The sequence below is a fragment of the Limanda limanda genome, chromosome 17 (genome assembly GCF_963576545.1).
Source record: "Limanda limanda chromosome 17, fLimLim1.1, whole genome shotgun sequence".
Classification (NCBI taxonomy): domain Eukaryota; kingdom Metazoa; phylum Chordata; class Actinopteri; order Pleuronectiformes; family Pleuronectidae; genus Limanda; species Limanda limanda.
In genome coordinates, this window is record NC_083652.1 from 4780636 (window position 1) to 4806447 (window position 25812).

Sequence of the window (25812 nt, forward strand, 5' to 3'; positions counted from 1 at the left end):
AAGAACCTCTGCTGAATAACAAGTTTACTACTGAAGACAGTCAGATGTGCTTTCTGTCTCTATATCTTGGATTCGAATAGGTCGTAACAGTTCAAATTCATATTCAAATTATGAATAAGAAGATACTGCTCATGTCTATGCTGTCAATCATGACATCTCATTCTTTTTATATCGTCAAATAACAAATTAAAACCACTCTGGTCTGCAACACACTCTTGAACAAACATCAATATCATAAGAACTAATCAAAATGTCAAAAGCACATTTGAGAAAAATTCTGTGCTAGATTTTATTTTATTTTGTCTATGTCCCACCTGCCAACATGGAGGAGGCAGGATTTAGGACCTATACTGCAGCCAGTCACCAGGGGGTGACAAGAGTTTTAGGGATGCGGTCATGTCATTCATATTCATATAGAACCTATGGTTTTATTGAGCATTTTTAGAACTTGGTTATTGTAGAGCTAATTCAAACATTGCTATCAGATGCTAGTTAGTCCTTATTTAAATCAGCACTATTTTAAGGTAAAAAAAAAGCTACTGAGAGAATACCTAATTTAGGTGATTTTTTTTCCAGGTTAAAAAGTCTTTTTTCAGCCGAGGTGACTTTAATTTCAGAGTTCGTGCTCGTTGCAGATATGCAGTGGCTTGTCATTGTCGTATATCACCCTGCCTGATAACAGCCATGACAGGAACATTTCCTTTCCTCCTCTGGCGCTGCTCGTCTCTGTTGCCACTCTCTGTCATGGTCTCCCTCCATTGTCCCAAGCTACCTTGACTTTTACAACCGGGTGGATGTCGAACAAACGGCAGAACACTGACTTTTGGGAAGGAGCAAATTACAGTTCAGCAGCTTTATGTGATATGAGGAATGTAATTCAAGGTGAATAAATACAGAGTGTAATGTGAGGTATCAGTATATACAGGCTGGTAATACATTGGTGGTGTTTGAACGTGACGGACTAGCTGCCCTGTGATGTGTCCAGTAAGAAGAGGCATTCAAAAAGTGGAATTGATTTCCAGCTCTCAAAGAGAAGCCAGAGGCAACAGAAACTCAAACACACCTTACACTTCACAGCTGAGTTTTTTTGTGGAGTAAGCTCGTTATTGTGCTCTGAGGAAGTGAAAAAAGATTTCTCTCTCAATAGGTTTATATATAGGTCAATATGGCAGAAAATAATATAAGGGGTGGGTTAGATTGGAGGAAAAGAATTACCTTCAGACTTAAACGTAAATTAAGTTTTCTCTGTTTATTTGAGTGTTTAAAAATAAGCATAACACATAAAAGGCTAATTTATACCTAATGTAAGACAGACGGTACCTTTTGTCAGTGCTCTGCATTAATTTCAGCCTATATTTTAGAACATCTTCTGAAAGCTAGCAGATATGGATGAAACAGACCAAACGGAGCAGTACCACCAAAGATCGTAGGGGGGCAGTGAAGCCAACAGTTCAAGCAAGACGATCAAAGGACACGAGGAAGACATTTTCACAATGGCAAAATGTTTTGAGGAGAGACTTTGCTGTAAGAACCTACATACCATTCCGGGGAAGCTCCAGTTACATAATTTACAACGGAAGGATCTGTTTTTGGATGTAAAGGAAGCCAAACTGACTTAGTCTAAATAAGTAAATCTGAGGGAAACAGAGGACAGTGACACATCCAATGCATGTTTATGCAATTTAAGTCTTTTTAGAGTCTGTTCAAAGTTCGTTAAATCGGAGGAGTCAGGCCAATTTCTCTTTGATAGCACAGAGAACAAGGATATGTTTAGAACCCTCTGAATATGTCTCTTTTTAAAGTTGGACAACAAGACAGTTCAAAAAGTTATAGTTATAGTATTTTTAAAGTTCAAAAATATATCAGAGTACACATTGAATAACTATGTCTTTTCATTTAACGTCACTGCAGTTTAGGGCAGTTCTTATCACACGGATGTATGAACAAGTTTTAGAGTTTCTGATAAGTTTGATTTAAATAAGTCATTTGGTATAAGAATGTGTTGAGACGTCATGATTGACAGCTAAGACTGACATCATGAATGGATGAGTGGGTGTATAACACAGCTCCACCCTCAGATCACTACTACACACACTCTGGCTCCAAATAATGTCAAAAGCGCAAGACGGTCCCATCTTTATTTACAGTCTATGAAATTTAAAACCTTTGTCTTGTTGTTTGCAAAAAGGAAACTCTGAATGATCACAGCTCTCTGCAAAGTGAAGCTAAAACAGTAACAGCTGTTGAGACAGCTGAGTGAGTGGCACGAGCATGCTCTGACTGTCTGGTGTAAACAAGAAACGGACTCATTAAACACAATTTAACTTCATTCCCAAAACTAGATTTTAATATCAATTACAACTGTGAGGACACTATGTTCAATATGCTTAACAGCTGTCCTTCTAAATTCTCAGTTCTTCTTTTTGATCATCTAAACTATTTATATCAATCAAATTACAATTTAATGTCCCGTTTCTTCTGTAATCAAAAGCTAACGTCTGATTCAAAATAAATTAAAATTTCACTGGCCAGCCTATATTACTAATTACAGTTACATAACATTGACTGGACATATATACAGCAAAGTTATTTCTTTTTATATGGATAAGTGTTTGATTGGACCAGGCTCTTTTATTGATTCATAAACAAAATGGCTCCTGCCTGCTTTCACGTTTAAATTGTTTGTTTGCCTCTTTTACCATCACAGCTCCCCATTAACTCATAGCCTTGATAACAAATTGGAAATTAATAGGAAGCACCCAAAACATCAGTAGAACATAATTAGCTTGGAAATAGCTGCCGGCTGTTTACTTTGAGCGTGATGTTTAACTAAACACCTTCCTCTCAGCCAGTAAAGGAAGTGAACTCCCTCCAGTCTAGTGTCCACATCACATCCGCCCCCTGTGGTTACATTAACGTTTCAATCTCCAAACAAGTCAATGAGGCGGCACGCTGCAGCAAAGTACCCTGACTAAAGTGAGTTGTGGGTTTTCTCTTAACCTCTTTTAAGGAGACAGAGGGCAAGAGTACTTGAGAGAGGTGTGCCTGTTATTAGGAGACAACGCTTCATTAAGCGGTTCATTGTAGCAGTGGAGTTCTTAGTCTTAGCACTTCCTCCTGAAAGACGACGATTCAAATCATCAGTCAGTTTTTTCGTTTGCCAGTGTTCGGGACATTTGGTCCCCAGGCGTGGCACTTCTCGCTTTCATGCTGCTCTCAAAGCATTCCACTGGTCAGCAGTTGGGTCTTGGTACACGTCAGTGACGGGTACAGGCAGCTACTGACCCGGACCCATGAGACTGAAGCTGCAGTCGGAAACACACTGAACTACGGACGTTCTGTTATAATTATCTGGAGACATTGCAGTCATGAATATACAGCATGTAGCATTATTATCCGTCCTGGTTATTATGCATTAGCTCTGAGGGAGTACTCGGCTTGGTTACCACAACACATGAAAGCCACTGTCACCTTGAACCCTCTCTTACCACAAACCTCGATCAAAAAGCAGTTGTAATTAAATTGTCAAACATACTTATTGAAAAGCCAAATCTGATTTGACAATTATACTTTTATTTTCTATATATTAATTTGCACAATCAGGATCAATACTGAACAGAGCAGGAAAGCCGATGAGACCTCTACCTAGATCATGTTAAAATGCTCACAAAATACTGAAATATAAAAGGAAAATGCAGAAAATGATTTATTCTTAGTTGGTGCAGCCCTACTGACTAGTCTTTACAAAGAGGACAAGTGATGTATGAGATCACTTAGAGAAAGACGTCGGTGAGAGAGACGGCGACACTCACCTTATCCCACTGTCGCTCTCTGTCCAGAGTGATGATGATCATGGCTGGATTCACCAGGTAACCGTTACTGTTGAAGGTGAAGTCATTGTGCTCCCAGGTTACATTCAACATGTGCCTGCAGGGAAACAAAGAGAAAGACAAACAATCATCTTCCTCTTTTAATGCGCTCTCATTAAAGTTGTAGCAATTTTCCAAATCCACAGGCTAATATTCATCCTGATTTAATTACAGCGACTTTCATAGCAGGTCATAATTGGTCTAAAATAGTAATGTTTCACAAATCATTTGAAGACTAATTTAATGTGTAATACAGTGCCCTACATTTAAATCAAATCCTTTTTTGTGATTTACATTGTGTAATGGTGTTGAGGGAGACATGTGCTTTTTTACATTGCACTCCCAAGGGCAAGTCTGGAACATCCTCTAATACAGTCAGGGAAAGCGAGAGTGGATGCCGACATTTCCTTCATGCGCTGGAAGCTGTTGACCAATCACAGCACTGTGAGCCAGCTGGCCAATCAGATCAGACCGGGCTTTATCGGGAGGGGGGGCTTAAAGAGACAGGAGCTAAAGCTAAGTGTTTCAGACAGAGGCTGAAAAGAGGAGCTGCAGCAATGAACACTATGAGGAAAGTGATGTTTTTTCTGAACATTAGAGCATGTCTCCTTTAATTGTGAACTGAAGAGTGTGTGCATTAACAATGAGAGCATTGTACTGCAGCGAGATCCGAATTGTGGATGATTGTTTCATGGTTTTGAAACTCTTCTCTAAATTATTACACCCTTTCAATACATTTAAATTTTTTACACTGTCATTTCATTATAATTTCCCAAATATGTTGCTAGTATTCATTGAGAAAAGCAGCAAATCCTGACAGCTGGAACTCAAATCAGAGCTTACAGTAAAATGTCATTCAGACTTTTTGAAAAGTTACTTAAAAAACAAAATGTTCCAATCCTTGTCAATTGTATAAGATATGAAATATAATTTTTGTTCTAATCAGGTCACAAATATAGGAAACCAATTTACTGGGTTAAACATCATTCATTAATCATTAAGTTTTTGTTATTTGCTATTGATTTATTACTAAAAATAATCATTATTTCTTTAAAAGTAAAAAATTTGTAAAGACACATGAAAAGATAGAATACCATAGATTTAATTAATTGTTTCTAGAATTTGTTGTGTTACATAAATGTAATTTATTGCCTAAACACACTATAAATATATATACTTATATTATTCCTATCTTTTTTTGGATCTACAATTCATTTTAATTGATTTCAATTAGTATATCATTGGTCTAATAAATGTTAAAGAAATGCAAATTCTTGACATTGTCGAGTGGTTCTATTTTTCCAATCAAAACAGAAAAATTGTTTATCAATTATCAAAACAGCTGCATGTTATTTCCGTTATCCAACTAAGTGAATAATCAACTCTTGTCATGGAAAAGTAGCTGCTGTTCCATGTAGGAAAGTGTCATCTGCCTCCTCTGATTCCATTTTAGACCCACAGGTCTGCTCTCTCACCTCAGCCACCACTCCAGCAGAGGTGTGGAAAACCTGCTGGGACCAGAAGAGCCCTCAGCCTGATCTGTGTGAAAAACCTATTTAATCTGGTAATCTGTGATAATCCCATTAACAGGTGAGTTGAGTCATGATCGAAAGCATGGGGGGGGGGGGGGGGGGGGGGGGACTCCAATCGAATGAGGACAAATCTGAGAAGCGACAGGGGGTGTAAATGTTTGATCTGGCTGACAACTGAATATAAAGCTAATGGAAAGTGCTTTGTTCTGCGGTGCCGACCTTCACGTTGACATGACGAGAGCTGCTGCTGCTTAAATCATGCCTGCTGGGTTTAGAGAGTCTTAGAAGAGCTTTGTACAGTATCAAAGCGTGAGATAATGTTCACCACTTCTACCTTTTCATGAGCAGTTTGGGTTTACAAAAGGAAAATTGTGTCCCCTACGGCACTGCAGACTCTGAAAGAAAAATTGCTTCTGACATCAGAGCGAGAGGGTGATGTTTCATAATGCAGGAGGAGTGTCTGATGATGCTTGTGTCCTGTTCGCAGCCCCTTTGTGACCATCTATTACGAAACACACTTTCCCTCTCTCCCTGAATGACCTTGGCTTACAGCATATGAGCCAAAAGCTGACGCTGGCTGGAGTAGTTTTTTTTCTGACTCCTCCCTTGCCTGATAACATTTTTTTTCTAATTATAAAAAACAAGATTTGTTGCATGTCCTGTGGTGCAGATGGCGTCAGATTGCTCCTCAAAACACGGTTTAAATTAAATGAAGCTCTGCCCCCAGTATCCAAGAGATACAGGGGGATGCTAGGTGAGAGATAGAGATGGCAGCCTGTCAGAGGAGAGTGACAGTCGCCATTAAATGTGCTCTACAACAACCAAACAGATGGGAAGTCATGAATAAATAAACAACTGTTGACCTCTTTTTGTCAGAGATGATATGATATCATGATATATCAGAGAATGAAGGGAGAGATTATTTCTCGATGTGACCCCTGACAAAACAACAAAATTCTTCTTCAGTCATAAACTGAAATTCTAAGGACAGAAAAGAGACTCCTCTGCACGAGCAACAGAATTGGTCGTCTGTCCAAACCCTAGGAGTTTCAAGACAATTAACAAATAGTGACTGTCCTCGCGAAAACAGTAGTCAAGTTGACGAGGTTTGAGAGCATGTTAAGGTGTAAAACGTATGAGGAAACTGGAGTTCACCTAAGTTGCTTTCAGACATGCACTGAAATTGTCCAAAGTGGTTGTGAGAAAACAATTGTATGAGTGACTTACTCTGGACGTTCTTCGGAATGGGAGGAAATATCTGTATTCGTGACAGAATACAAATATTTCAGGATGAAAAAGAGGGGCAATATGCAATATCAACTTGGGAAGATGATAGGGATTCAAGAGCTTTTGGTGATAAAGGCCACAGTGTCAATGTGCTCTGGACAAAACCGCAGTCAAAATCGTACGACATGCCCTGCCTACTGGATGCTTTACCCTGGCTCGGGACATTTTCCTGTTGTTGTCTCACCTGCACAATCTTCTGCTGCTTTCTTCATATGTGAAAGACAAACTCTGAAAAATGCCTGGGCACTATTAACAGACATTTCCCTGAGCTCATGTCTAAAAACAGCTCTACAGTCATCATTAATTTGTTTTGTATGACCCTTAACCAAGTGGTTTTATCATCTAAACCTCAGCAGAAATGACACTTCAGAAAACTATTGCCTGGATATTTTTGGTAGAGGGCAGTGACTTAAAAGCTTATTTTCTGATTTAGACATGGTTACACATGAGAGAATAAAGTCTTGAAGGTTGTTCTTTTTGCAGAGTTGCAGAAACAGTTGATCACATTGAGTTTTTTTATTATCCTCAGGAGATCATTTGAAATGTTAAGTATTATGTCTTATTTATGATCATATACAACGAACAAGTCACTGTAAAGTACAAACGAGACAGTATGAAGTCTCAAGGGTTCATCTCTCACGTCTACCATTAGCATCATTAACAGCCAGCCACTGCAAAATTATATCCCTATATCCGTAACTCACTCCCACTATTTATGAGCGCTGTCTCCAAGTGGCTCTGGTGGCCATTTTATTAAATGTGACCGCAGAGTTTTGCCAAGAGAACAATTTATTCCTTTAACATGCTTTGATGCATTGTGCTGTTCTTTCTGCTTATACATTTAAAAATCTGCCATCAACAGTGGGAAATTACTTTTAAAGATGGAGATTTACAAAATGTAAATACTTAAAAGATAAAATTTGGATGACACCATAGGAGCAGTATGGAAGGCTTATTTTCTGCTGTTTTTTTTACGTTTGAAGAAGTGATCGACAGTAACTTCAATTGTATTGGATTTGGCAATTTCTTCTCTTTCCAAGTTCAACAGTTTAACTAAAACAAGTTAATCTTACTTAAGTGAGTACATTTTCAATTGAAATTAGATAACTGATTTATGATTATTGAACACAAAAGTTGCAAACCTTGAGAATCATTTTTATTAAAAGAATCTACAACTCCAGACTAGCATCGTAACCATTGCTTTCAATGTTATCTTAGAGGTTTTTAAAGGGAAGCTCTTTAGTAAAGAGATTGATGTTGTTTAACTTTATTGGAAGCAACAAGCTAATCTAAAGATCTGTTTTGGGTATTTAGTAAGTGTGCACATAGATGGTGCCAAAATACATCCTTCCAACTTATCTGTACTACTGTGTCACAGAATGCTGGGATGTTCCATCCATCAAACCCAACAAGCTACAATACCAGTGCTCTGTGGATCAGTTACTGCTCTACTGCACATGTGCACAGCTGAGCTTTAATTCATCACAGGAACACAAGTCCAGTTTATTCATTTGAACATTGTTTAAACCTCTTTTAGGCAAAGCAACTACTTAACTCATATAATATGAGTTGAATCAACTTCCATCCATCCCTCCATTATCTGCACCACCTATTGTTTGAGGGGTTGCGTGGGGAGATGGAGCCAGTCCCAGCTGATGACATCGTATGGCCAACATAAAACATACGAACAAACAATCACACTGAAATTCACACCAACAACAATCAACCTAACTCTAATCTAGTCTTTGGACTGTAGTAGAAACCCCACAAAGACACAGAGAGAACATGCACCCCCACACAGAAACATCCCCGCAAAACAAGGATTCAAACCTCGGGACCCTTTTGCTGTGAGGCAACAGTTCTAACCACTGCACCACTGTGCCACCCTTGAATCCCCTTTATATTGAGGAATAAGTAAAGACTACTCATATAATGTAAGAGAGCAGAGATGTTGTATTTTACAGTCAGAAATTTAGCCCCCCTCTGGTTCCCCACATGTTAGCGTACCTGAACAACGTGTCATTAGCAGGCAATGGCTTGACAGGGTTGTGGCAGTCACTGTGGCCCTCGGGAATGAAGCCCCTCTGTTTCCGAAAGCTCTGCACGCCTTTCACCACGATGGCCACCCCGTCCCGTACCCTCTTCCTAAGGCTCATTCTCCAGCGGTCTGTGATGATGCTGATAAGCCCCACGGGGAAGCTCTCCGGTGGGGCGATGTCTGGGTTTCCCACGGCCAGGCTGGGGATAATCCAGATGTAGCCTGGCCCGTCCAGTCCAGCCCCGGCTGCCAAGGAAAACAGGTAATTGGCCTCTTCGTGTGAGCAGTAGACCAGCAAGACCTGGGCGTCAATCTGCTGCAGCAGCCTGAGTGCTCGTATGTCGTTCATGCCGTCGGCGGACATATCAAAGGTCAGCACGTCCTGCAGTTCCCATATGAAGTAGCTTGTGTCCGTGAAGGTCTTGACGTGATCCACGTAGGCTTCGTAGCCTGGGTAGAGGCTGGTTATGACCACAAAGCTGTCCCAGTTGTATTCCTCCATCACCTTGAACATACCGTTGATCTGCTGCTGGATGGAGGAGCCCAGCTGCAGGAAGTTAGAGCCTTCACCCTGGAGGGATAGGAAATCATGGCATCAGTATGAAGACCTTTACCCTCAGTTAACCTACTGCATGACATTTGCTCCTGATTTACAGGAGAAAAATTAGCTTGTCTTTATTCAATTTGTATAATGTGCAATGAGATCCCTGGAGTACCCTCTATGAGAGTCAACGTGTATGATTTACACACCCACAAATCACACACAAAGTAGTGAGATTACAAGCCACCAGGGACCGTAGTACAGCTCTGACAGGAGCCGTACTTGGTTGTGCTTTATTTTGCTCGTTGAGGGTACCGCAGACACATTCATCGCTTAAACACACGTGTCTTACTTTTGCCGCACAAACATGGTGTCATCCACAAGTGCAAATTCAGAGGGATGGCACAACCACTGGGGCCAGCGCCTGCTCTGGATTTCATCTTCCCTGCCACAGATGCATTGACCTTGAGACAGGAATGAATGCGGCTTCACTGTTTACACTGTTATTGAAACAGGTGGAGAGGTGGATGAAATAGTTTTCTAGTGCAACATGACACCTTCAGAACCCAACAAGTGGGACTACACGGTCAGAGTTCCGCCCAACACATTGATAGAGTGTTGTTCTCTACGTGAAAACCAGTTCATCGTTCAGGCACAGAGCCCAACAAAATGAATCATGACCTGTGGCTATAGAGGGCGCTATTGCTCAGTAAAAGTCACATCGTGTTGCTTTAAAGCACAAAACAAAACAATTGTTTCTTCAGCTAAAATGCAGGTGACACTTTGAGAGTTTCTGGTGGAGAGAGTGACATTTATCAACGATTCCTTCTTCAACATTGAGTTTGTTAATTTAACCAAAGTCCCCGTCTCTCTCAGGTCAAGTTAGTTAAACATAAAGGTGCTTATGGAAAATGTTACATCAACTCAATAACAAATTCATTATCCCTTGATATTGATAAATAGCCTCTTATTTCTTACTTTTTAATAGGCTATTATCAAATGTCTGCAGGTCATCTGTAGACATATTTGTTATAGGTCATAAATTATTTTTTTTAAAGGTCAAATTAAATCTACTTTTGTAAATGTTAATATGGATGCACAACCTGGCATTCTAGATGCTTATTAGTGGCTTAAAGCTGATCTGTACACAAACATTTCGGGTTCCATGTTAGACATTTCTAACAGAATCCTAGCAACTGACTGCTGTTCTTCAAAAAAATTGTTCTGGAAATAATTCCAAAACTTATGAACAGAAGGGACCATATTTTGTACAAACACAAGATCATAGATGAGATTTAAAATTACAGATAGCTGATGAAAAATGGTAAAAAACCTGTGACTCACATAAATCACCAAAAAACAACACTTTTATAAAGAGTACATTATTTGACGTAGGTACTGAAATACAAGCAAATATTGACACCCTGCTAACATTATACACGGGACAGCAATAATCTTAACCACAGAATGTATATATAGATAGACAAAATTATAGTTCCCCAAAAGGGACGCCAAAGCATCTCGATCGCCCCCTGGTGGCTGGCTGCAGTAAAGGTCATGTTAGCAGATGGGACATAGACCAAACTGAAACGTCAAAGTGCATTTTGAATAGATTTTTTTCAATGTTGGTCTCTGTCATTTGAAATTGGTCTAATCACACTGATGTGTGTTCATATTTCTGAGAAGTATGGTTTTAATTAGTTATTGTTACTGACTAATGATCGATCAAGGGCATATATCGGCAGGACCTCGATTCCCTTTATGCAAGTGGAGATGTGTTGTGCGTATTAATTTACAGTCTATGATCTCAACCATGTTGTCAATTATTAATTAAGGTACAGTATCGTGATTAATGTAACAGCCATGTATTGATGCTACTCTGAAAAGATTATTGATTCCTTAGCAGACTCACACATTTGAACAGCATCATTTAACTGAGAATCTGTTCTAATAATAATAATTATGGCTTGCATTTATATAGCACCTTTCACGGGACCACAGGACGCTTTACATATGTCTGTGAGGACAAAGCAGAAAAGAAAAGAAATAATACAAAACAGGATAAAAATACACAGCAGGATGGAGAATTAACTGAGGCCACTCATTAGCCTAAGTGAGGATATGAAGTAGTTAGAATTGTTTGCCATGTTAACTGGGTTCATTCTTCATTTCGAGGATTATCATGTGACATAAAATTAAAGAGATATTCTGCCTCAGAAGTGGACGTATACAGGTATATTTAAGACTATGGTGTGATCGTGTTTTGAACCCCCTTTTCCCCCTGTAAGGTTGATAGTTAGCCCGCCCCCCCAACCTTCTGACCCTCTCCCACTCTAAGGAGAGGACTGCCCCCTCAGAGCCCAGAAAAAATCCTGAGACTAGAAACAATTTCTATTCAGCCTTGCTTTCTCCTCATTGTCCTTGAGTTAAGTCATCTTGTGATGTATGAGCATCTTACGATATCGGACGTCACAGTTAAATCCACTGACTTTGTGCCTCTGACTGTCTGTGCTTGAAGATATTTCCTTCACTTGGATTTTGTCAGACTTCTTATGTCCACATACGACGAAGTGGCGTTTACATTTCTTACCTTTGACTTACATTAAGCCTAAAACTCACATCTTTACATTTAAATGGCTGGTTTCATATGTTACTCATCAATATTCATAGAAATGACGTCAACATCTTCACTTAGACTTGGTTCCTGCTCGTTGTAAGGGGGCTGCAGTGGACTTAGATGGATTAGACTGCACTGGAGGCCGGCTGGCTGCATACATCCATACTGGCTGCAGGGATCTTATGCAGGTTAGTCACGGCGGAGTTTGAGAAGATCGTGTAAATCTGCTCATTTTCTCCTTTCCCCCTCAGCGTCCCAGAGCAAATCTGTCAGTGTTATTGCCTTAGTCCTGTACAATCTGCTGCTGCCTGTTCCGGCATCTGCAGTTTGTTCCCTGACATTTGCTAAGGTGGCAGAATGTTTATGTGCAAGTCAGCGTTAGTTTCATTTAAGAAAACTATGATGAATAATGTTTGTCAGTGACCTTTTTCCCCTGTGACTAAGACAGAGCCAATGTCATTAGACACTGTGACTATGTCAACATTCAGTTTCGCTGATGGCTAAGGACAAGGTTAAAATTAGGTTTAAATAAAAAATAAAAAACTTTGCCAATAACATTGTTAGGATTATTGACTATTTTTCTTTCTATGCAGCTGTTCTGTTTCCTTTGCTGCTTGCTTCATATCATCTGCCAGAATGCAGCACAGTGAGAATCTGGAAAAACTGACTTGATTCAACCTTTGGTTTTTATCAAATAACTGATTAATATGTGAATAAGTTTTATTAAAATGATGACCATGACCAAAGGTCTTTCTAAAATGAGACTAAAGTACCCAATCCTTCAGTCAATAAGGATGTTTTCACACCTGAAAGTGTGGACCATGGTCTGAGCCTATGTTCTGTGTTGCATTGTCCACATTTGGTCAAGTTAACTTTGGATTCAAATTGTAACTTAGGGAGCGAACTAAAGAATTTTACGTACGTCCTGTCATCATCACCCACATAGGCTGCGTCTACTATGCTTGACATTGATTGTTTTTTTTCACTAAGTGCATAGTGTTGCTACTGCAATGACATGATGGTACCAGCAAAATGAGTGTCCCACTGTTCGAACATATTGCCTGTATATGATAAAAACTAGTGAACCTTTGACACAGGTCAGCATCCAGAATTACTACAAGTGAAAGTCTGTGGGTTTCTGTATGCCAAGCTTACAAGCCCAAGGCTCTATCAGAAAAAAGCCTTCTGCTAACCACAAACTCAACAGCTCAATTAGCAGAGAGCAGACTGATAGCAAAGTCCAAATGATCCTGGGGCATTACCACAGGCTCAGCAGTAGCTCAAAGCCCAAAGTCACGACTACCCTGACCGTGTGCACAGAAGTGAGCATTGGGTGTAGGGAAATAAATAAAATCCTTGTGGTCAGTTTATGCAGAAGGAAATATGTATTATCCCCCTGAAGTGATCACATTTTCATTTGGCAGATGCAGATAGAAGTGCTTACATCTACACAAAACGTCGTGGTCTCATCTTGCCGGCATCTCACTTCTTCTCTGATCTATCCAAAAATACTGGGTATTGTCTTCTTAACATGATAAGCTGTTGGTTGATGCTGTTGTTTCTGTTCAGGTTCAAAATTGGCCAATATAAACCATGACAGACATTATTTAGAGTATTGCTAAGTCTGAGGTAACTACATTTGCTGCAGTTACCTCCACTATGAAGTTCTATGTTTTCAGCACCGTCTGTTTGTCATCAGGGTTACGCAAAATGTTCTAAAGTCATTTTCAATTAAACGTGTAGAGGGATGGGACACGAAACAAGAGAGAACTCATTAAATGTTCAAAGAACCTAATTTATTTACTGATTTCCCAAAGAATGATTTGTGGACTATTAGAGGGCTGATATCAATGAGTGTGAGTAATTTGACGCAGCTCAATTGAATTCAAGGGGACTGTTGGTCCTTGGTGTATATATGAGCTCTACTGAGTGAAGTTGTAGTTTCATCATCTTGCTTTAATCCGAAAGACACCACCTTGGTTTGAATGATTAAATATGTGTGTTGTGATGTAACATATGTTGTTTGCCAACAGCCACGGGTGAAGCAGATATGATGCAAAATAAAAGGTGACCAAAACTAAATGTTCCATTTAATAACATTTGGGATTTCTTAGGGTTTAATCATTGTTGGAAACATTTGGATTATTTAAGTCCAGTCAACAAAATATATAACATAGGTCTAGTCGTTTTAGACACTTTAATGAAGACTGTGTATATAATATCTTTAACTTGACAGAAAAACTTAACGACAAATGCAGTTGGGAAAACATTCATGAATGAATTAACCAAATAGTTTGTTTGTTTGTTTTATTTAGAAAATGTATTGTATTCCACCATAATAATGCAGAAATACCTAAAATCCAAAATCTCATGATTCGCACAGTGGCCACAATGACCCAGTAGAAACACAGATATTAAAAACAAAGTAGAATGAATTTTCTGTTATCTCACAGACATATGATCACACTGCTCAATGCTATGGATAATGTCTTAGATAATAAACATTGTGTTTGTATATGAGTGTCAACCACAACTTGCTGTCAGTAAGCTGCATTTCCACAGTGTTGTTCACAGAAGCTCACAGTAATAGTCCACAGTAGCAAAGAAGATTAGAGCCATTGAGCAGAAAGCTTAGCTTCTCAAGGCTGAGATTAGATTCACAAGGGTAAAATATGCAGAAGAACTCATATCTGTTTACAAATACAGATGCAGCAATGCTCCACTGGTCTTCCCATTCAACTTTCACTTTTTAACCGTTTAACATCTCGGCAAATGTCTGGCTTTTAAATCTCTAGTGGTTTGGTTGTGTGAATGCCTTGAGATTAGCTGTGAGATGCAGTGAAACTGGTCTCAGTTTGAGTTAGAGGAGCCTATAAAGCGTGATTATCTCTAAACCACAGCTGTTTCTAAGAGAGCTGTGGTTGTCACTGAAAACCAACTGTTTTTTTTTTGTTTATAATTAAGGACTGATACAAAAGCAAGAGACTTAAAGAAGAAATATTATGTTTTTTCAGTATTTTTTTCCTCTAGTGCGTTTCATAGGCTTTATGGAAATGTAAAATTCCTGCAAAGTGAGAAGGTCCAAAGTCTGTGGACACCGAAGCTCCTGAAACACCTTGATTCTAGACCATCTGTACTTCTGCATTCATTGTAATGTCAAGTAAAATCACAATAACCCACAATTTCTATAATGCACACCTAGCAACTAGTCTGGCACGCCCCCCAAGCAAAGCCATGTAAAGCGAGAGCGGGTACCGACATTTCCTGCACACTCTGGAAGCTGTTGACCAATCACAACTGCTCAGGCCAGCTGGCCAATCAGAGCATTATCTCTGCTTTATCAGGAGAGGGGCATTAAAGAAACAGGAGCCGAAGCCAAGTGTTTCAGACAGGGGCTGAAAAGTGGAGCTTCAACAATGGACACTATTAGGGAAGTACATGTTTTCTGAACGTTAAAGCATGTAACCCTTTTCTATTTGTAACCAAAATTAAAACTAGAATGACACCAAGTATAGCACATACAAATGCCCAACAATCCCCTTAGTTTCCGTCAAATGTGCCTGATCTTTTTCCTCCTGGTCAATTCATTATTTTGTTAGAAAATGGTTAAAATGTTGAAAAACACCTCTCATCTCAAGGTAAGAGAAGGTAAAAACTAAATTCCAGAAGGCGCCCCTGGTCTGGATGAAATTAAGTGGAAATTTATTCTGATGTTTATGTGTAATCTTGCTTAAAACACCAGCAAATGGACAGGGCTGAAAACATGTCCTTGGATGAGATAATTATGAACCTGAGTATGAACAGAATATGTCTCCTTTAACTTGCTGTACAACAGTCATTTCATGGCTTAAGGTTATTTAAATGACTTAGATTGGTGATGTCCGTTGATAGACTTGGACTGTGTCCGAAAATGTAACGGAAACAAGGGATTAAAGTCAGCTGGCTCAAAAGAACTGAGGCCACAATGAAATGGTGCATTGAAGGAACAAAAAGAGGTCTATCTTTCCTTCGCTCACATGACTGAACTACATTCACCCCCCTCCTTTTGTCTGCCCCTTCATGAAGAGTGACTCCTGGCCACTGCTCTTTGCTGCAACATATGTCTTCCTCCGCCACACAGCAGGAAGTGCCCCGGCACTGCCTGCCTGTCCTGCTGACGTCACGTAGATCCTGCACGGTGACTAGGAACAGACACACAACTCCCTGGTCATCTGCCATTTCTCTCTAAGCTGGAGAAAACCCAGGCTACGACACTGGGTAAACGGCGAGGAACAAGATTCAACCAATATGCAATATCTATATTCTTTCTGCATGATCAGCATTAAGCATTATCATTACAGGAAGAGAAACGACAGAGCTTTAGATGTAAAAATTCTATGATATATAATGAGACATATCAGGCAATTAACATGATATCTTTTAATTTCATGCTCATACTAAAGCAACTACAAAGTTTTTACAGTTGTGTTTAGATATGAAGAAAGAGATCAGGTTCTTGATATCATTTAGAAAAAAGACTGCAGCGATTTGCCGTGTTCTCTGTGTTGACATTGGATCAAACTGATATTTTCCTAATTTCACCCTAAACTAATATTTTTGCGCAAACCAAACCACACATGGGACCTCACTGCCTCGGTCTAGACAGGTCACACTGTACCTGTGCCAGCGGTTTTAAGAAGCAGCCGGCGGTGGAGGCAGAGACAAGTGAGTTCAGGACATCGTGAAGACAGGCGGAGACAGGCGGAGACAGGCGGAGGGGGGAAACAATGAACTGCTCTACTTTTGAGAAAACCCTCGGGCTCATGTTCCTGAAAAGACAATCAGGTTTTGCTTGGATCTGACTTTTGTTCACCTGCAGCACGGTGGCGTGGAGTATCTGTCAGGCGACACTGGCTTCAAAGGATGCTGGGAATTTTAGGTCGGGAAATTGGGCGAAATGCACAAGAGTAAAATTAGAATTCATTCTACATCTTCCAGGTTTTTTTAACTAACACACCCCCTTGAGTATGTAATTACTTTCGAAGGACATCACTGGGTGTTGTTTATTCAGAGATTCATCTCAGCTTTTCCAACTGTACGATCACTGTCAAAAGCTGCAACATGAAGGGTATCTAATAATTCCAGACTGTCTGTCTGTCTGTATGTGTGCGGCTTGCATATCTTATCAGCTTCACACTCGGATGTGTATTGTTAAGAGCCCAAGGAAGTGCAGTATTGAGTTTCGTGACAGAATACGTTCTATATCAATAAACTTTGAATAAACAGGCAAACAGTGACTTGCCGAATTCTTCTTTAGGAAGCTGCAGGCAGCAATACCACAAACCCAAAAAATGACCTATTCCAAACAGGCATATTGGATTTCTACACCAAGATGATAGAGGTGACAGATCAGAAAACATGAAACTAAATATAGCCATTTTAAACTTTTATTTTTTTTGGCCAGTTTTTGACAGCCATGATCACTGCCATTGATCTATTCCCTGGTTGCACACTAAGCAGGCCTGCAGGAAGTGATTGATTTGCGCTGGCATTAGTGTCGATCTGAAGATGACATGGCTGCATAAATAAGCAGCAATTTTAGTGGGATGAACAAAAGAAAATGTCCAGTCTTCATTTTAACGTTATTTCCTTCTTTTTCTGAATGTCTTGCCTTTTTTTTTCCGCTTATTTCTTGTTTGGATAGAGAAAGAAAGAATGATGGTACGTTTGTACTGATGTTGTCAATCAACAAACAGAAATGTCCGGAGGGAAAAGAATCAGTTTATCACCAAATTTCATCCTGTCACTTTCAGAAAGATCAACTCTCTGCTTTCGCAGATACATATGAAAAATGAATTGTTGACTACCTTTGACAGCGTCCCATAAATCAATTGAGGGAGTTGATTATTGAGAAGAAAAGGAAGAACACTCAAAGAGGCTTGGACTAAAATCCTCTCTGTGCCTGTGGTAAATAACTTGAATGCACTGATTGTTATATATGAATATTAATGTTGGGGCAGTTGTGGCTGAGGAGTTATAGTGGTTGTCCTCCATCTACATGGTGGGCGGTTGTCTCTTCATGCTGCTTTGAAAACATTGACTGTAAGTCTAGCTATTGGATAAAATATTCTTCTATGCAGTACCTGCAGTGTCTAATGTCTGCATTCTGGGTCCAGTAAAGTCCTCAATCTCAAAATGTTTTTACATTTTTACACTGGTCAGTATAATCGTGATATGAAATCTTTATAGCCTTGTATCTCTCTAGTGGGTAACAAATAATTACAGTTGGACTCTGGGACAGTCCACATGAATAATTCATGAACTGTAAGTCACTTTTAATGTATTCACCAAATGGTATACATTACTGCTCTCAACTTCTTCCACTTGCTAATTGCTGCTGAAAGTCATTCAAATCCCCAACTGTCAGCCTTTGTCATTGCGCTTATTTCCAATCATATGTGTTAATTCTTTGATTTATTATGATTGAGTTGCTGTTATTGTCATCAAGTTATATAGTTGGAGTGTAAATGAGCAGCAGGAGGTGTTGGTTGACATTTCTTTTATATACATTGAGAAGGCTGATTGCAAGATTAAAACACCAGCAAACGGACAGGGCTGATGAAGTTTATATTTTCTTACTTTTTACTAATTATTTCAAAATGGAACACCATGCAGGTCTCCCATGTATGCAAAAATTGTCCTCTTTGGATTCTTGAATGGCTGTTCTTTAATGGATAAGATATCATAGTTGAATGCTTGAGGCCTAGTTTCTAAACTAGATCTAATTTCTTCATATATCTCATATTGGCTCTAATAGAGAGAAATTCAAATGACTTTTTAATTTAATTACAAATAGGAGACATTTTGTAACTATAATATGATGTGGTGTGGAGTTACTTGCGGCGTTCATCAGGGGTTTGTTGGTGGACCATAATTTGTTTGCACAATGTTATTAAATACAGTCTGAATAAGATAAACTTTCAGGGTGAAATACATTTAACAATGGTTTAAACCATATTTTACGCAGCACAGCATGACATAACATTTACCAACAGAAGCATCTCACACAGAGGCTTAGTAACTAAGAGGAACAAAAAACCATTGCTAAAATGCTACAGATTAGTCAGCACAAAAGCTAGCTGGATTTGGTTGTTTTGGTTGGATTTCCTGTAAACAGAGTACATTATGTTAGCATTAGCAGTTAGCTGTGTGTTTTCACAAGAAGCCTACTTGTTTTTACACAATGACGCAGTACAGAAAAGAAGATACAAATTTTAAATTAGCCAATCATGACTTGTTGAAAGAAATAAATTCACCGTCAGTTGTGCTTCTGCTTCTGTGGTTTGGTGCCATGTTCACCGGGCTTTATACTGCTTTACAATAGTTCGACATTTAGCAGCAATGGTTATTGTATACACGATCCTTCAGATAAATTGTGGGGCATACTTTATCAAAATCTTTATGTCTATTAGTGTTTATATATAAACAAAGTTTTCAATTGTTCTGTGATGCTTGAATGTTTGATCTACTTTCTTGGATTATTCCATGCAAGGAGTTAAACTGTGAAACCATATGCTTGGGTTGGTCAGTTTCCAATTACTATGTACAGTGAGGCTCCCACAATTTATGGGTGGGGCTAAAGCCTTAACCTGTTTAATGCCCACTCCCCATCACTGACCCCGGGCCGACACTGACCTTGTATGGCAGGACGACAGCAGAGCCTCCGCTAATGCCCACAATAGGCACAGCTGTCTGAGTGGAGATGAAGTCCAAGATCTGTGCCACAGCCTCAGAGCCAACATTGTCTTCAAACACCACGCCATGCACACGGTTGGTGGAGAGGGTGTCACAGATGCGGGTTAGCAGCGCCCGAGGGTTGGTGTTATTGACCAGCACTGTGATGGGGTTCACCTCCAGAGGCAGGTCCATGAAATTTTCCCGGCTTAGCCGCCCCTTAATCTCCGTCTGGTAGGCCGAGCCGCTGAACACCACCGCCACGTTCACGGAGGGCGTTGGAATCCCAAACGGCCGGCCTGAACAGCAGGGGATAGTGCAGAACAGCAGCAGCAGCAGCGGTGGTGGCCACCACGGGGAGTCGCTCAAACAGCCTGGACGAAAGCCCATCTCAGTCACCTACTGCCTGGAAGAGGGGTCAGAGTGGAGGGCGGGGTCGGGACAAAGGATTGACATGTTACATACACAGGACAAATCATTGTCTTTTTCAGAAATGTTGTGATAATACTCAGTAATCCCAGCTGGCCAGCCAACCAAGTGCCTTTTGTTTAGAGCTGGCTTATTTTGATTAAGGACCTTTTAGCTTCATCTCAGTGTGCTGGTATGCCTGCCATAACTAAGACAGTGTAAGAGCCCATTAACGGGGCCCAGAGAAGTATTTTTAGAGTGTGTCAGCGTGCAACATGAGGCTATGGCCAGGCTGTTGCGTCTTAGGTTGGCAGCTGCCACCCTGCTGCTGTGGTATTCTGTGGTCTATTCCAACAGATGGTGTCCAGTGTTTAATGCAACAAATGGAGAAGAAGAGGATTAATAATTATTCTCTCGTGACATTACTTCTGAAGCTGTTGCTTAATTTTTGAGCAGTGCAAAGCATTCAAACTTAATCTGCATGCATGGTTTTGTCTGCGCTGATTAATTCACATCCATTGTCTGATTATTTTGGTTTGTGTCTATTCTCGTTTTGAAACTGACAGTTTAATTATTCTGACAGAAAACGTCTATATTTACATAGGAATAGAAATCTCCATGTTGGCCTTTGAACGAATCCAAGCTTTTTGTGCAACATTGCATCACTCTTTCACCGGATTGCAACCGCAAACTCTCAAATTATTTTAATTTCGCCAAAGAAGCTGATTGCTTTGCTTTATTTCTGAAGTTAATGGAGGAGAAATACCATGGCAGCGCTCTGCGATGTCCAACCCTGTAGCAATATTCACATGGTAGCTAGACAGTGGTTTATGTTGTGCTGTCAGACAGACTTAGGCTCTTTGTCAAATCTGTCAGTCGTGTTTGCGCCCCTAAGGGAGAGCTGCACACTGGTCCCCTGTCACAGAGATCTGATCCACCATGTGATGGAATCCCAGTGGGGTGAATATATTGTAATCCCTTAGTAATCCCTGCATGGCGTCATGGCCTACGGCTTTATTGTAGTGTATAAACTTATCAAGAGATTTGCCTGTACAAGGTTTGTCGTTACTGTGTGACGGCGCAGGACTCTCTGTATTTTACTTCCTGTGTTGGACTGAGCGCGATCTTCTCTTAGAAAACATAAGCAGAACAGGCTGGCAGAAAGACAACAGGCTGTAGAGGAGCAGAAACACTTAGAATACATCCCTAGAATATTTATCATTTAATTGTTTTCCATGTCACACGCTGAAATACAAATAAAAGGCATCACGAATGCAGGGAGAGCTGTACACGCTATGTCCTACATGTGATTCTCCAGGTAGGTGCTGCCTCATAAATCATTTTATAAATTGATTGCTTACCACCGTGAGAGGGCATGTGCTACGTTCTTTTCAATGACATTAGCCATGTTTCAGCTGCGACAGCAGTGGAATGGTTTAGGGTTAATATCTTTGACGGGGGAGTAGTGTACGTGGTCAAAATGCTTAAAAGCTCTGACCTTGTGTTATGTGTTAAATAAAGGCGGGGAATCCACTGAGGAAGATATATGGAGGACGAATCAGAGGGTGGTGGATATTGAATTAAACCAAACAGGGAATGAGTCATCAATAACTTTGTGACAAGGCTTTGGATCGTCAGCATGCCTCCTAATAAATAAAGGCAGGGACACAACAGAGACCTATACTGTGCTAAAAGTAGCTTTTAGTATGTACCTTGATATAATGTTTATATTCTGGGAAAAGAAAAACCTCTGTGTCTGTAAACTACACTGGTTCATAAAAGACAGAAGCTTTTCATCCTCCAAAAACATTCCTGTGTCTACAAGAGCTAGTCAGTTTGATTTTTGGGATCATTTTTAGATTTTAGAAAAGGGAACCTATTATTAGGTGAATGAATGATCATAACAAACACTCTATTTGTCTCTGGAACCTGGTTGTAGCAGGTATGTGCTGCATGCTGAGCTCTGATCGAGAGACAGTTTGATGTTTGTGTCATGATGCTTCAGCATGAGTCATATCAAACCTTGAGGCCCAGTGAATGGAATCAATACTCACAAATTATATGTACAGTAAACCTGCTGGTACAACACATTTACCATTAACTCCTTACAAATCTACATTTTTCTGTCATAACATTTAATTAACCTGCATATACTGTTCATACTATTTATTCAGTTCTTTTTTCATTACAAAGAACAGATTTTTAGAAATATTAATAATTTGGTTCTGCAACAAACATAAAGTCTCTGAACTTTGTCTTCTGCCTTTTCGTTGCATTTTGTACGTAAGTGGGACAGTGCAGTATGATAATATACATATATAGTTCTATCGCTCTAACCCCTAACCCTTTATTTTGTTGTGTTGCTAAATAGGAGGTAGTTTGAGTTCTCCCCCAACCAGAAGGTCGGGGGTTTGATCCCACATATTGCTTGTGCTGGAAATACTGAACCTCAATTTGCCCCTTGTGGCTGTGTTTGCTATGTTTGAGTTATGTTAAATAGAGAAAATGCTGCACAAAGATGCACCGTATACATTTTTGTGTGAATGACAAAACTGTACAATGAAGAATTTTGAATGGACATACAATCACACTTATTAGAAGTATTTTTCACGAGTTGCATGACACTTTGATTTCTACCTCAGGCACAGCTGCAGGGACTTTGCATGAAGGAAACACAAACCAACCTGGAGTAGAGTGAATTTGACACAGAACTTAGCAAACGGGAGCATGTGTCCAAAATACCTTTTTTATACCAATAATAAACTGGTTTTGTAAACATTGGTAAAAAAAGCTGACTCTCTTCCAATTGCCCTCATTGTATTTAATGACGTATCTTAACATAAAACCCAAGAAAATCTGTAGCACGTCCTGATTAAGTGCTTCCTTTATAGGTATGTTTAACTTGATGGGGCGCTGTGCAGTGCTGACCTAACGTGACACATGCTGGTCTTAACACAAGGCATGCTGCTTAGAATTTTTTTCCGACTTCATCCAACGCTGCAAAACATCACCAGGTCAAGTGACCTTGTAACATTGTAGGAGTGAGCCGGCTGCAGTGAGACCGAGCAGTTGTTCTCCCTTAGCTGATTCTCCTTGGGGTCGCCTCTGTGATATCATTTATCTGCTCTGATTGGCTGAAGGCTTCAGTGACACACATGACCTGTCTTTTGTTTCATTCAAAGAATTCAGATGTGTTTTCTGCTCCGTGAATCCACACGTGTAATGTGTTAAAAGCCAAAACATTGTTTTGTACCTGAAAAATGTCCAAAACAGAAAAAAATGTCTACCTCTTACGAGTCGGACCAAGTCCAAAACAAACGCACCTACTTTTGTTCCCTAATGTACATCACAAGTATTGAGTCTACAACGTGTGGGAGATCAGTCTTTGTTGAGTGACTGTTTGAAGTAGAGCAGAAGCAGTTAATTATTTGATTAGTTGATGGACAAAAAAATAATCGCACTTCTACTTTAATTGTCACTAATAGTTTCAGTCATTTTCAAACAAACAGAAACTTGTTTTCTGTCATGATGCATTAAATCTTATAATCTAAGATTTTTTTTAAAAACACTATGGACTGTGATTTGTATTTTTGATACTTCTTCTTGACATGTTATGGGCTAAACAGTTAATGAAGAAAATGATAAGATGATTATTCAATAATTGTTATAATAATAAGTGCACAGATAGTGAACAGTCCTATCTCCATATGTCTATTTATTTGTGTTATTAAAAGGGAACACAGGAAAGTGATGTGATTGGAGAAATTGCTTCAAAATACCTCAGACCAAACACTTTCTTATTTACTGTTCTGTTAAAGTGAAATTAATCCAATGAGAGATTAGAGTTTGTATTACTTTCATTACCAGAGCAGCAGCACAGACAGTGTTTATATTCCTTTATCTTAACTGTTGTTTGACTCACATTTAAGATGTGCTTATCCCCCTCTAGTGGGTGACACACGGTGGAAGCAGTTTCTTTACAGAATAAGCAGTGTGCAGCATTCAAAATCACTGCAGTATTTTCTTTTTTTTTATTATCACAGTATCACATTATTTATTTTTCTGGTGGGTTATTCTGTGGAAGCTCCCTGCCGCTGACATCTGGACAGTTTGGTAAACTGAACAGGTAATAATGCAAATATCCACATCTGCATGTTCAGCCTGTACATATCGTTCCTGCTCCAAATTGAATACTGTCGATAAGGTGAATAGAATTTTCCTTCCTGCTCAGTATGTATGGCCTTTGCAGAATCAGTGAGGAGAATATGAACACATTTTAATACAAACTTGGCACAGATCATATAAACACATTGTAATCTCATGCATTGTTTTTTATTTCAATTGTTTTTTGTTTCATTCTGCATGTTTGCACCTTTACAAACACATTCTAACCTCACACCTTCTTTGTATGTATATGACCTTTTCCCATATTTCTAATTCAATCCCTTTCTCCTGCTATGTCCTGATAATAATTGCTTTTACAACAGTCCAATCTTCACCAACAAGTATATTCAAGTCTCATCTCATTGCCTCCTGTAAACTCAAGGTCTCCACCTCTTCTTTTTCTGATAGTGACTGTATGAGTTATGAAGCCACATAAAAATAAAAAAAAGCCATCTATGGATGAGTTGCAGCCGAGGTGTCAGCTTCTGTAACTGCTTTCTGATCTGGCTGATTAATGTGAGGCCGCAGCGATAAATACATCTGGCTGAGAAGTGAGGTCTCATCGGCGCAATGTTTAATGACGGCCTTTATATTCCAGACACGGCGCCTCTGTTGCAGCTGTTTAACAACGTGCACCTGTCCCATCCACTGCTCCATGATCAATACGCACAGCCACGGAGCTGCAGCCGGCTGCATCTGTGGCTCACATGCTGATAAACTCATCCTCCTCTGTATCATTATCAGTAAACCTTCTGACCAATCAAACGCTCCACGGCATCTCAGTTTCCGATGTCACAGCCTCAGAACACCAAATCAGCCGTTTATGGATCTATGACCTTTATTGACCTCTACAGTGCAAGAATTTACTGATATGACTACCTTTCATCCCGAAGCACTTTTCCCCACCCACAATGCTCTGTAATTACAAAACAATGAAGTGAGATCATATTCAACTACATAAATGAGTGAAGCAGCTAATTTTCAGAAAACTCCACTGAGGATATCGTTGGGTATCAGTTTTTTTTCTTTTCTGATAATGGTGCTTAACTGTACCAAAAACATAAATGGACTTTGTACAAAAAAGCAGCATGAACACAACACAACACAAACAACATCCTGAAATATCTATTTAATAACTAGACTTTGGAAGCACAACCAGCACTTTGACTTCTTTACAAGAGTCAGGATTCTTTTACCACCACATAAACACAACTGTCACGTCCAGTGGTGCTTCCACCTGTATGAATATGATTAACTAAGCTCTGATTAAAAAAACACAGCCATGCTGATCTCTTTAAATCCACAGCCATTAAACTAATCTGTAGATTAATCAGAGTCATGAGTACGGTGAGAGCAAAACGAGGTGACAAGCAAAAAAACAACAAATGTGTGTCTAAAAATACCGACAGCTTGACATAGTTGGCATGTGCAGGGTTTAGTTCACATAGAGCTGGGCAATATTTATATGCGAGACAAAATCTAAGGATCTTAATATTAAATAAATGATGATTCTGCAACATAATGCATGCCTGCCCTCAAACCATTCTTGTTTTTATCTTTATCAGAGGTTTGAAATGGGAGCATTTAAATGTTAAGTTACATTCAACTAAATAATATTTTTTCTAATCAGACAATCGCACACA

At 39.6% G+C, this 25812-nt stretch overlaps 1 protein-coding gene across 1 annotated transcript in view; it reads right to left on the reverse strand.

Annotated features, from left to right (window-relative positions):
• grin2ca (glutamate receptor, ionotropic, N-methyl D-aspartate 2Ca) overlaps positions 1 to 19987 on the reverse strand; it is a 53311-nt gene extending 33324 nt beyond the window's left edge. Inside the window, exons 1-3 of the mRNA XM_061090277.1 lie at positions 19559 to 19987; positions 8696 to 9297; positions 3813 to 3927 (exon numbers count right to left, since the gene is read on the reverse strand). Coding sequence (XP_060946260.1) covers positions 3813 to 3927; positions 8696 to 9297; positions 19559 to 19987 — 1146 coding nt within the window. The remainder of the gene's footprint in view (positions 1 to 3812; positions 3928 to 8695; positions 9298 to 19558) is intronic.
• Positions 19988 to 25812: the final 5825 nt, after the last annotated feature.